The following is a 12,361-nucleotide window of genomic DNA, read 5'->3' as shown; positions in this document are numbered from 1 at the left end:
CCCCTGGCTGAGCGGCATCCGTGTAAATACTTGTAAAAACACAACATATACAAATCGCCGCGAGTCAAGTTACAAAATTCAATGCTGTTGAATTTGCTAAAGAAAATGTTTTTGTCGTGTTTTTCATCAGCAAAATGTTCAACATGGGCAATATTGCCTCAAAATACCCGTATTTCAACTAAAAGTAATTTCCGTCATGAGAAATAACATTGTTAAACACTTTAAAGTCCTATTTTTTTTTTTTATGGTTAAATGACGACATTGCATAAAAATTCCAGACACAGAAAACACGGCAGCACTTTCTGACCCAATGTTTATTCTGAAATTAAACAGGAAGACACACACACACACACACACACACACACACACACACACACACACACACACACACACACACACACACACACACACACACACACACACACACACACACACACACACACACACACACACACACACACGTTTTGAGGATAAAGTTGGCCAGAGGTGGAACTGAAAACAGCAGTTTTAAATCAAACAAAATATTCTTGTTCTTGGGAGTTCAAAATAATAAAACATTAACTTCATCAGCTGCAGCCTCCATATGAAAGTCAATTGATTCATTTGAAGCAAACCACACTGGGAAAACGGCTGCCAGCGCGCGTGTGTGTACACACACACTCAGTCCACATGGAGCTCATTACTGTGTGCCTGTTCTGTGTGGGTGTGTTCTGTGGGGGCGTGTCCAGTGGGGGGGTGTCCAGTGGGGGGGTGTCGGAGCCAAGCACCGCTAGCGGCCTCGTCCAGCTTCCCGCCGGCAGTTAAGGATTGTGGGTAGCCGCAGAGGTCCACCTCGGCCAATCCACAGTCGGCGCTGAGGTTGACAGGAAGTCCGCGTTTGCTACTTGAGTTCCCAGGGTCGGAGTTCACGAGGTCTCCATCCAGCGGAGGGTCTTCGGAGCGGGGGAGGGAGAGGGGCTCTCCGGGCAGGAGGAGCCGCCCGGGGTCGCTGGCGTCTGATGGGACGGCGTGGTGCCGCCATCCCGGCGACAGGACCTCGACAGGGGGGTGCGGAGCCTTAGCGAAAGGCGAGCAAGTGCTTGAGGTAGGTGAGGCAGTGCGTGCGCCGCGCGAGGCACTTCCTCTGTCCGGCGAACAAACAGGAAGTAATGCGTCTTTGGAGTCGCCTTCCGCCGCCGCCCGGTTGGGCGGTGGGGCCCATCCTCCGCCCCCCTCCTCTTCCTCCCCCACGCTTTTCCCCTCGTCCGGCTGAGACGCTGCGCTGCGGCCGGTGCCCCCGCCGCCGTAGTCGCTTCCTGTCTGGCCGATGGCGGCCAGGTCGCTGAGCACGGTCGCTAGGAGACGGCTGTCTTCGCTGGCGCTCCTCTTCCTCTTCTCCCCCGTTGGCGGCGCCTCTTGCTCGTCGTCCGGCGAGGCTCCCCCCTCGCCCCCTCCCGTCGCTCCGCTTCGTTGGAACGAGGACAGTTTGCCGCAACGATCTTCATCGTCGCTGTCAACCACCGCGAGGGCAACGGCCGCCCCCGATTGGCCGGCCGGCCGGGCGCCGGGCCCTCGCTGCAGGAAGTCGGGGGGAAGCTCGGCAGGGGCGTCGGGGCAGAGGACGCCGCCTGTCAGGCCTGACGGTTCGACCGGCGGCAGAGCGGGGAGGCCAGAGATGGAGAAGTCCACTTCCTGCGGTTTGCTGGGAGGCGGAGAGAGGCAGCGGCCATCACTGCTGCTGTCACTGGCGATGGTGATAACCACGGGAGAACTGTGAGAGACGGCGAGGAGAGAGTCCTTATTTATATTTTAAGAAATCAGAAATGTTAAAATTCTCTATTTTTATTGACAGTAACCTGAGAGATAGAGAGAGAGAGAGAGAGAAAAGATGAACCGTAACCAATGTTCAACTGACACTGGTGCAAGTGCCGCCTGGCGGTGTGACAGGCGAAGCCGTCGCGCACAACTTTTCGGACCCGCCGCCCGGTTCCTATTTGCCCGGGTCGTTTTCTGGCGTACCTGCTGTGCTGAAGCTTCCGGCGGCGCCTCATTTTCCGCCGGCGGTTCCCGGGCGCCGGGGGCAGCGAGGAGGCGCTCACCGTGCCCTCGTAGACGATCTCCACGCTGCCGCTGCTGCCACCGCTGGTGCAGCTGCTGCTGAACACAAGAGGACCCGCGTCACCCACAGCTCCCGGCGGGACAACATTTAGGGGCGGTTTCGCAGACAGGCCCGGATCTAAATGAGGACTAAGGTAATCCCACTTCAATCCATCCTGGGTTTTAAATAAATGGCCTTTCTAAGATGTTTGATTTAAGAGGAATAAGTCGTCGACCGGGAAGTCCCGGGCGGAGGTCAGGGGGAGTCTGGTCTTAGTCCTAATAATCAATTTCCTCTGTTGTCAAGGTCGACTTGGAGGCCACGCCCGTTAATACACAGATTTAATTGAAACCTTCACTGAGACCTAGGTCATCTCTAATCTTCCTTCTGGAAATCCCTTCTTATTTGTTCATCTATTTATTTATTTATTTATTTTAAACCAAGGCCGGGACAATTCTGAGACTATTTTAAAACCATGACCGAGAAAGGCCATTTCAGTTAGACCAGATTAAAAGTGAGATTAGATCCTCGTCCTCGATCCTTGTGTCGGCCAAACCGCTCCCGAATGGTGTGAGTGAATCTACTGCTGGGGAGAGATAATCAACTATTTGTTTAAAAATAAATAAATAAACAAATGAATCGGTGGAAATTACTGTCTTAACTCACAATTCACAATAAATAAATAATAAAAATTGCCTTATTCTAAGCACATAAAACTAAGGTATTGCGAGCGTTTCTGTGACGTCTTAAACTTCTGTGACATCTTAAAAATCAAAAATCAATGGGCACCTCATCTCGGTGCTAGGAGGATTACTATTGGTGCTTTCATCAGATATTTACACATTGATGAATTATTAGTGATGTAGCATCCACATCACTAATAATTTGTCAATGTTTCTTGTGTGTAAATGACAGAACAGTGACTAAACTCAAGGACTTTGCTGCCCTGTTCTCAGTGGTCTGTATTGGAGTTTGGGGAGAGCGCCAACCGCTGGACGGTTCCTCACCTGTCCTCCTCACAGACACTGTTGTCCTTGCGAGCGTCCCTCCTCCGCTCCCTCTCTCTCCCACGCTCCCTCCGTCTCATCTCCACTCTCTCCTTTCGCCCGTCTCCATGGCGACCGGAGCCCGGTCGCCACGCGGGGTCGTCGCTGTCATCCAGGTGACGGCTCTTGTACTTCCGCTTGCCGCCCGGCTTGTCGCCGTGGTGAGGGCGCTCAGCGCGGTGAGTGCTGTTGCCGTGGTAGGGACGGCTGCAGTGGAGAGGGTTGCCGCCGTGGTGAGGGCCGCCATGGTGAGCGGGGTTGCTGTGATGAGTGCCGGTGCTGTGAGGAGGCTTGCCGACTTGGTAAGGGTGGCCGCCGTGGTGAGGCTTGTTGCCATGGTGAGAGTGGTCGCCGGGGGAACAAGGAGAGGAGGAGAGGGAGGGAGAAGAGGAAGAGGACGGGAGGCAGGAGAAGGACCGGTACTCCCAGTGCGGAGAACGGGAGCCAGAATCAGAGTCCAGCTCCATCCTGCGGAACACGGAGGGGAAAATTGACCTGATGGGGTTGTACTCCCCCTCTCCCCTCCTCTGTCTGTCTGTCTCTCGATTCCTGGAATGTCTCTTCCTCCTGCGCTCCCTTTCCCCGGCACTGGAGGATTGTGGGTAACCATCTCTCTGTTGCTCGTGGTCCTCCAGTGACCCGCGCAGCAGCGAGGCATCGCTGTCCACGTAGCACGAACGCGCAAGTGAGCCGCCAGCGTCCCCCTCGGTGGGGGAGCACACGTCTGTGTGCAGGTCGGGCGTGGTAGGAGGGATGAAGGGAGGAGAGGGGAGTAGAGGTAGGGCAGCCTCGCCCTTCTTCACCTCCTCCTCTTCTTCAGTGTCAGAGGACAGCTGCACGAGTTCCGGCGTCCGCTCCGCCATCGGCTTCACGTAGCCCACGATCAGACACTCTTCCTCGCCCCCCTCGCCCCCCTCGGCCAGACTGGCAGAGGGCGGAGCGGGGGAGCGGGGGGGTGAGACGGGGGACTCGGCATTGGAGGGGCCCGGTGCCTCTGGGGTGGCGTCTTGCTCGTCCTCCTCCCCCTCCGAGATGGCGATGACGGAGTCCCCGCTGTCGGAGGAGGCGCCTAGCTCTGCGGCGCCCTCTGGTGGCTGGTACACCGCCCGCAGATCGTAGCTCTCCAGGCTGAGTGGCGAGCGGGCGAAGCTGAGCAGCTCGTGCAGGAAGTGCTCTGTGCGGGCCGACAGGAAGGGGCGGAGCTCCTCCTCCACGGTGGGAATGTCCTCAAGGCCGCGCCGTGCCAGCCGCGCGCTGATGATGCGTTGCACCACCTCCACCAGCGGGCTGTGGGTGCAGTAAAGCACCGTCAGTTCCCTCTGCAGCCAGGGGCGGAGCCTGTCCAGACGGGTGGGACTACGGCTGAAGCTGTCGGCGGTCAGGTCTTGTTGAGGTTGCCCCGGGTTACTGCCGTCAGTGCTGGCAACACCCTGGACACGCACGTTGCAGTGGTACAGTGCACGGCGGAAAGAGAGCATCTCTCGCTCCCTCAGCCGCCGTGGGGCGCTGCCTGCAAGCTGCAGGCGTCTCCGCGCCGCTAGGCGTCTCATCAGTCGCCGTGCCAACCGGTCGTCAAGGGCCACCGCCCCCCTGAGACCAGCCAGCCCTTCAAATATCACTGCACTCCCCATGAGCTGCTCATCTATGCCCTGAGGCACCCCTCCGTTCTCTTCCTCCTCCTGCTGCTGCTGCTGCTGCTGCTGCTCCTCCTGTTGCTGCCAGGGGGCGCTGTTGGAGGGGACGAATGCCCCTCCGGCGGCCCTGCCCCTCCCCCGCCTCGTGCCCCTCCCCCCTCCCGCCCCCACAACCCTCTCCCACCTCCTGGCTCTGGTCGCGAGGAAGTGGGAGAGGGGAGAGGGCAGCCTCCACGAAGCGTGCGTGGCGTGAAGGCTGCCGTTAGCCTGCGCAGGGCCGAGCGTGTACTCCTTGAAGTCGTCCTCGGCGCGCACCGAGTGCAGGATGGAGGAGAAGCCCTGCTTGCACAGCGGACACTCTGCTTTGCTGCGAGACCACTCCTGGATGCAGGGGAAGCAGAAGCGGTGCAGGCAGCGGTCCAGGTAGGCCAGGTTGTTGAAGCGGTCCAGGCAGATCGGGCACTTCGAGTCCGGGGAGGCCTCCACCCCCGGCGGGGAGGAGCAGGGCGGCGTGCTGTGGGGCTTCTTCTTCCTCCTGCCGACGCTCCTCCTCTCCCTCGTCCTCTCCTCGCCCTCCCCCTCCTGGTCCGGGCGCCCCCGGCCCGGGGCGTTCCCGCCGCCGTCGCGGTGACGCACGCGCAGCTTCATGCGGGTGGGGGCCATCACCTGTGTACACAAACACACATGCATGCCTGCATGAACACGCTGACACGAGGGAGGTTAATGAGGATCGGTCGTCAGCGTTCTCCTCGGTACTGGAGGTAGCCCCGCTAATGCGACAGAACAAACTCAACCACAGTTACTTTGTCCCATTGAGTCAACTGGTACACGCCCGTTGCAAATGTAAGACTTCAGAAGACGTTTAAGGATTCAGTCCTGTGTTCCACAATGGAAGACGAAACTGCCGGTTAAAGTCATATGCCGGGGAAAGATACTCTTTGTGACTCAGTCGCACGAGTCATGAAGCAGCCCCCCCGCCCGCTCATTAAAAGGTCAAAATTGCACCGGATTTGTCGCTGCAGGTCCTTGGGTCCCCAGCAATACACCCGCTGAGTGTGGAGTAGATCTGGCGAGCGGTAGTCGAGATAATCGGAGGACATGGAGGACATGAAGACCTGAGATTCCTTCCTTCATAGTTAAATTATTTAGCATAGATATTCGATGGTTGGATGGAGCAGTGACGTGCGGGTTCTCCAGCTCGTCGGCGTCACACAACACATTCCCGAGGTGAGTTTGTACTTTTAACTATTCTGCAGCGATCGCGATTAAAACGTTTAACACAGCGTGTCGATTCATTTTTGCATCCGACGATTTTGAAAAAAAACCAACAGTCGGATGATGATTCAAATTGGGATGAAATAAAAGTGTGATCCACCCCACCATCCTCACCCGCCCACCTTTATAAATCTACAGCCAGCACCACCGCGGCTCATACCCCATGACAGGTCCACCTACATAAGTCGATTGTGGAGACAGATTAGATGTGTCAGATAGACAGACATATTTTTTTAGAAGTGACGTCTCTTAATAGTGTATTGTACCCAGCAATATGAGAGAGAGAGAGACAGACAGACAGACAGACAGACAGACAGACAGACAATGCAGCTATATGCCAGAGCGAGCGAGCTAGTTAGTACCGACAAACAATAACCAAAGATATTTCACAGAACATCTATGGTCCCCAAAGCAGGATTGTTGTGGTTTGAAGCAGCGGGCGGCGTCATTAAACACACCGGGGACGCCGGATTCACAGAGTATTTATGTTAGCATGGCGGCGTGCTAACGGCGTTAGCTTCCCCCCGCGCCTCCAACCGCCGTACCTGACCAGAAGAGCGGCCGCCCGGCTCATGCGTCTCTTTTCCTCTTCCGCTGGGCGTATTATCGCGCGGCTGTCGCCATCCGGTGCTGGGCGGCTTGTTTCGGCGTATTTCACGGGGCGCGAGCCGCGGCGGAATGTGCGGTACCGAAGCGGAGTCTCCGGTTAAACACACCAGCGACCGCCGACCGGGAGGAGGCGGAGGGTGCCGCGGTGCATGCCGGGATCGGGAAGTCCGGAAGTGCTCGCTGCCGCCGACTAGCGTCACAATAAAATGTGAACGACGACGACGACGACTTCTTTTTCTTTTTTCTTCTTCTTCTTTTCTTATTTTTCTTCTTTTTTTAATTTTTCTTCTTCTTCCTTTTCCTTCTTCTTCTCCTTGTTCTTCTTTTTCTTCTTCTTTTCTTACCTTCTTCTTCTTTTTCTTCTTCTTTTTTTTCCTTCTTTTCTTTCCTTCTTCTTCTTTTTTCTTCTTCTTTTTCTTCGTCTTTTCTTTCATTCTTCTTCTTTTTCTTTTTTCTTCTTTTTCTTTGTCTTCTTCTCCTTCTTATTCTTTTCTTTCCTTCTTTTTCTTCTTCTTTTCTTTCCTTCTTTTTCTTTTTTCCCCTTCTTCTTCTTCTTCTTGTTCTTCTTCCTTTTCTTTCCTTCTTCTTCTTTTTCTTTTTTTCCTTCTTCTTCTTCTTCTTCTTCGCTTATTTAGAAGCATTGCAATACTAACTTTTACGTGCACCTCGCCATCTACCGTGCCGGAGCACGTAGACCAGGATCGAGTTTACGTTACAAAATAAAATAAAATACAATAAGTCGAAGAAAAAAAGAACTATAGGACGCTACCACTCAGATACCTGGGTTGTATTGTTTTTATTTTTTTAATACAAAAAAACACTGTTGTTATTTTTTTCTTATTTTGCTTTTTGGGGCTTTTTGAAGTGGGAACCGTTTCCTTTTACTGTCAATCAGATGTTTCCACTCGCCAAGTTTCACGCACGCAAAAGGCACATTTCTGAATTCTCAACCTTATTTCTCCTGCTGCCAAGACCGAACCGTCAGGTCGGCATCGGGCCTTAAAGGGCGATTTTAAAAGGCTCCTCTCTATTCCGCTGTGGCGCCGTGAGTAATCGCGGTGCGCTTGCTCCGCACGGGTCTTATCAAGGCATTGCTCTTCTGGACCCCCCCCTGGGTGTGTTGTGTATTGTAACCTCGTGTTTGCGTTGGGCTTGGCTGACATGTATCCGCAGCTTGTACGCAGGAGCGTCGATGCGAGCGCTGCGTTCCCGGCCACCAGGAAATCCTTAACTCCCGAGTCGGTAGTTCCCGCTTCCGAGTAACATGCGATCCATTTCCGCGGTGAACGTGTTCATTTGGCAATCGTGTGAATGACACAAGTTGCGTGACGTTTGTTAACACAATGCAACCGCCGCGGCGTTGTTCTGATCGAAGTCATGCGTGTTTGCAAATGAAAACCGCGCGCAAAGGGAAAGCGGCGACCGTCGACCGTGTGTGTCGCCGCGTGGCTGTGACGTCAGGTGGGTCATCTCGGCAAAGGCGGACCCGAGGGATCGGCCCCGAAATTCCCACGTGAATTGCGCCTGAACTGGACGTTTTCCTGCACCGTGCGTGTGGGGTCGAGATTTTCCGGGTTCGAACTCCGATTGAACGCGGCATAGAGCTTTAACGTTATGCTGCGTTCCCAAGGAACCGGACCCCGCGCCGACCGCGGTTTGCAGAAAAATAACGTTCCCGACGTCAGAGCAACGTGTCAGTGCACACAGTTAAAACAATGCTCCATTTGCGTTGGTATTTATTTGAAAACAAAGCTCCATTTACATTGGTATTTATTTGCAAACACGTCTAACTCCAGTCTTGACTACTCTACTTTTTGTTATGTGTTGTGTAACTTGTATAATTAAGCCTACCAAAAAAGCACATTTACTAAAAGTGGTGCATCATGAAAGCCGGTTTACAGACAAGTATAATTATTATTTGAGCTTGTTTGGTTTATTATTAGTCTTAGTTTATCTTTATTTGTATAAATGCCTCTGCATCACCTGTATAAGTTACTGAAATAGTATTTTTATTCGGCTTCGCCCGGATAAATGTACAATTTTCGCCGTGCCCGCAGGCTGTTAGCTTGAGTGGGAGAAATCGGACTTAAAAGCAAAACTAAGTAACCAAGTTGGAAGATCGTAATTCCCATTTGTCCCACAGGACTCGGACGCAGCATCAATTTGGAAGCGATGACCGGGTAGAGAAAAGCAATTTAATCAGTGTGGTGCGACTTACTTTAAAACAAAAAATAAATAATGTTTCCATCTCAAAACACAATTAAAAAAAAATAATAATAAATAAAATAAAGTACTGTCATAATAAAAGGAAATAAAAAATATATTTTCTGAACCTCCAACCTATGACGTCACTATGGCCCGCGGTCCCCGAGGCGTCCAGCAGGTGGCGCTCAGACCCGGCCGGCACGTAAACAACATGGCGGCCGTGACATGAGCAGGAGCGGATCAGCGGCTTTTCTGCGTCTTTTCGGAGGCTCAACGCTGAATTGGTGGTGCAATGGCGCCGAGCAACAGGACGCTGGGGAGGATTTACTCCTTTGTGAGTGGTGTTTAACAACGTATTTCACTTCGTGTTTCACTTGAGCCCCAAACTGCGAGAGTGCGAGGTAGTTCAGCTAAAGAGGAGCGTCCCTTCCGTTTGGATGAGCTTTATTGACACGAGGGGAAGGCACATAAAAACAAAACAAAGCCAACAATAACAACCATAATAACAATATCAATAAAAGTAATAATAACAACAAACAATAACAATAACAATATAACCTAAAATGACAAATGACAGGGACAAATGTGAATAATGCAGTCAATGTATACAGACATGTGAAGATAGCCAAAAAGAAAGAAAAATGTAAACGTTGCTGTTAAAAATAGCAAGCAAAAAAAAAACAAAAAGGGAAAAATGAAACATTGGTGGAAGAAAACAGACAAAGCTAACCCCCCCGTGTGTGTGTGTGTGTGTGTATATATATCATTTACATTTACATTTAGTCATTTAGCAGACGCTTTTATCCAAAGCGACTTATAAGGGAGAATATATGTGTGTATATACTATATATATACACACACACACACACACAACACACACACACACATATATATATATATATATATATATATATATATATATATATATATATATATATACACATATATATGCGTGTATGTGTGTGTGTGTATATATATATATATATATATATATATATATACACACGCACAAATAAGGATATAGACTAAAATACAGACATAAATACAACCAGATATATAACTACAAAACAATCACTTGCCTTGTCTCTCAATACAATTTAAATTAAAAAAGATTTTGTCAACCTGGGAAACATTCATCTACATTGCCAAAGAAAATGGAAAACAACTAAGAAAAAGCAAAATGTCAAATAAAATAACAGAAAAATGGAAATGTTGCGGTCAAAGAAATAAATATATATATATATATATATATATATATATATATATATATATATATATATTTATATATTACACACAGATATGTGTAGATAACCTGAAATTCTCTCTGTATCTCCCCCACCCTCTCTCAGATCCTGCTGGCTGTGGTGGTCCTCTCCTGGTCCTATGTGATCTACAGCAGCAGGGTGGCGGCTCAGTGGCTGCTGGAGCAGAGGACCGCGGAGGTCAGGGTGGGACTCGCTGCACACGCTTTGTATTTGACATTCTGCACCGAGTGATTTAAACTACCGCAGAAACAGTACAAGTGTTCACGGGGTGAGGCTCTTTGAAGCCAAAACAAAGGGCAACACAGGGGTTTGTCCGTGCAGGGTTCCTGCCAGGTCCTTGTGGTGCTTGAAGTGCTTGAGAAATCATTCATGAAATCAGTCATTGAAAACCTGTGAAAAACCATGATTCCCCATGGTTGGGTTATGCCAACCGTAACGTAATAAAATGTTTCAGAATATCGTTTCTACAACATGCATTATTCCAAGGAAATGTAGATTTAATCCAGCAGAATATGTATATATATGTGTGTGTTTATATATATAAATATATATATATATATATATATATATATATATATATATATATAAAATAGACAATGAAACTAAAAGATTATATTTTAATTCATATAGATCACATTGAAAATTTGAAAGTCCCTCAAAATGAAGTGCTTAAAACACTTGAAAGTGCTTGAATTTCACTTTGTAATGGCAGAATGGATGTCGGTCTGTGACAGTTCTCAATCGTTCAGATAATTAAATACTTTGGGTAATTAATCCAATTCTTTGCGCGCAGGAGCCTGCGTATTACAAAAACATTTTTTTTTTTTTAACAAAGCAAGTTCATTATGGGACAGCATTTTGAGACAACATGGCTCCTCCAGTGGGAAATTATTATTATTTTAAGATTTAAACATTTTTTTTCCCCTATGTTTAAATCTTAAAATATGTTAAATGATTAATGATGATAATGTGATAAATGTTAAATGATTCATGTGTGTTATACAATCTGCTGTTTTACTGTGTTTTGGACAACGCAATACCCACAATGCACTGTGATGAGTATTGTTTTTATTAGTTTTTATTAGTAATATTGTTCGTTTTATGTGACTTAAGAGGCCGTTATGACTCTCTTACCGGTTGAAAAATGATCTTTCCGTTGGACGACGTGTCCCGGGTCGCCGTGGCAACTGTCCTTTGATCGCGCGGATCTCAGACGCTGAAAAGACTGAAATCACAATGCTTGCATTCTCTCTCTCTCTCTCTCTCTCTCTCTCTCTCTCTCTCTCTCTCTCTCTCTCTCTCTCTCTCTCTCTCTCTCTCTCTCTCTCTCTCTCTCTCTCTCTCTCTCTCTCTCTCTCTCTCTCTCTCTAAGCTCAATAGTCGGGTTCAGGTTCTAACAGGAGTCAGGTGTTTGCATGCGTTTGGAATGATCTGAATATCGCCCCTGACGATCCTCTGCGCTGTTGTTGAATTTCCCTGCAGACGGACCAATCGCCCGCGAGCGGCGGAGCGACGTCACGCACCCCGCTCAAGTAGAAGCCCAGGCGGGTGTGGCGGGAGCGGAGGCCGAGCCTGACGACACGGACGCTCTTTGGCCACGGACGGACTTTGCCATGTTCTGCTTTGCGTGTCATCGAAGATGACTACGCCGTTTACTTCTTGAGCTTTTTGTTACGTGTTTTATTTTATTTTTTTTAAATTTGAGCTGTTTATTATTTATTTTTTAATGTACAGTATATAGACCACATACAGTCAACATACAACCAACATACAGTCAACATACAGTCATCGAGCATCAGAATGGGGAAGAAAGGGGATTTAAGTGAATTTGAACGTGGCATGGTTGTTGGTGCCAGGCAGGTTGGTGACCTGCCAGGCAGGTCTGACTATTTCAGAAACTGCTGACCGACTGGGATTTTCATGCACAACCATCTCTAGGGTTTACAGAGAATGGTCCGAAAAAGAGAAAATATCCAGTGAGCGGCAGTCGTGTGGACGAAAATGCCTTGTTGACGTCAGAGGTCAGAGGAGAATGGGCAGACTGGTTCGAGACGATGGAAAGGCGACACTAACTCAAATAACCACTCGTTACAACCAAGGCTTGCAGAACACCATCTCTGAGCGCACAGCACGTCGAACCTTGAAGCAGATGGGCCACAGCAGCAGAAGACCACAGCGGGTGCCACTCCTGTCAGCTGAGAACAGGAAACTGAGGCTACAATTCGCAGAGGCTCACCAAAAATGGACGAT

At 49.7% G+C, this 12,361-nt stretch overlaps 2 protein-coding genes across 3 annotated transcripts in view; one reads left to right on the top strand and one right to left on the bottom strand.

Moving 5' to 3' along the window:
- Positions 1-338: 338 nt before the first annotated feature.
- On the bottom strand, positions 339-7,193 carry LOC307247420 (uncharacterized protein). The gene is made up of 4 exons (XM_080023573.1): positions 6,578-7,193; positions 3,085-5,423; positions 1,999-2,136; positions 339-1,750 (listed from the first exon to the last, which is right to left on the bottom strand). The coding sequence occupies exons 1-4, from the start codon at positions 7,073-7,075 to the stop codon at positions 661-663; spliced, it is 4,065 nt and encodes a 1,354-aa protein (XP_079879699.1). The 5' UTR covers positions 7,076-7,193; the 3' UTR covers positions 339-660.
- A 1,860-nt stretch (positions 7,194-9,053) lies between these two features.
- Positions 9,054-12,361, top strand: part of LOC307247506 (uncharacterized protein) — a 4,052-nt gene continuing 744 nt past the window's right edge. Inside the window, exons 1-3 of one of the 2 annotated variants that reach the window (XM_080023664.1) lie at positions 9,054-9,180; positions 10,196-10,288; positions 11,594-12,361. The exon at positions 11,594-12,361 is cut by the window's right edge and continues 744 nt beyond it. In XM_080023664.1, coding sequence (XP_079879790.1) covers positions 9,072-9,180; positions 10,196-10,288; positions 11,594-11,754 — 363 coding nt within the window. In that variant the 5' untranslated portion in view covers positions 9,054-9,071 and the 3' untranslated portion in view covers positions 11,755-12,361. Of the gene's footprint in view, positions 9,181-10,195; positions 10,295-11,593 lie in introns of both variants that reach the window. The other variant, XM_080023663.1, reaches the window with a different exon arrangement.

This window comes from Zeus faber (assembly GCF_960531495.2).
Source record: "Zeus faber genome assembly, chromosome: 22".
NCBI lineage: Eukaryota > Metazoa > Chordata > Actinopteri > Zeiformes > Zeidae > Zeus > Zeus faber.
This window is presented reverse-complemented; position numbering and strand designations above follow the sequence as displayed.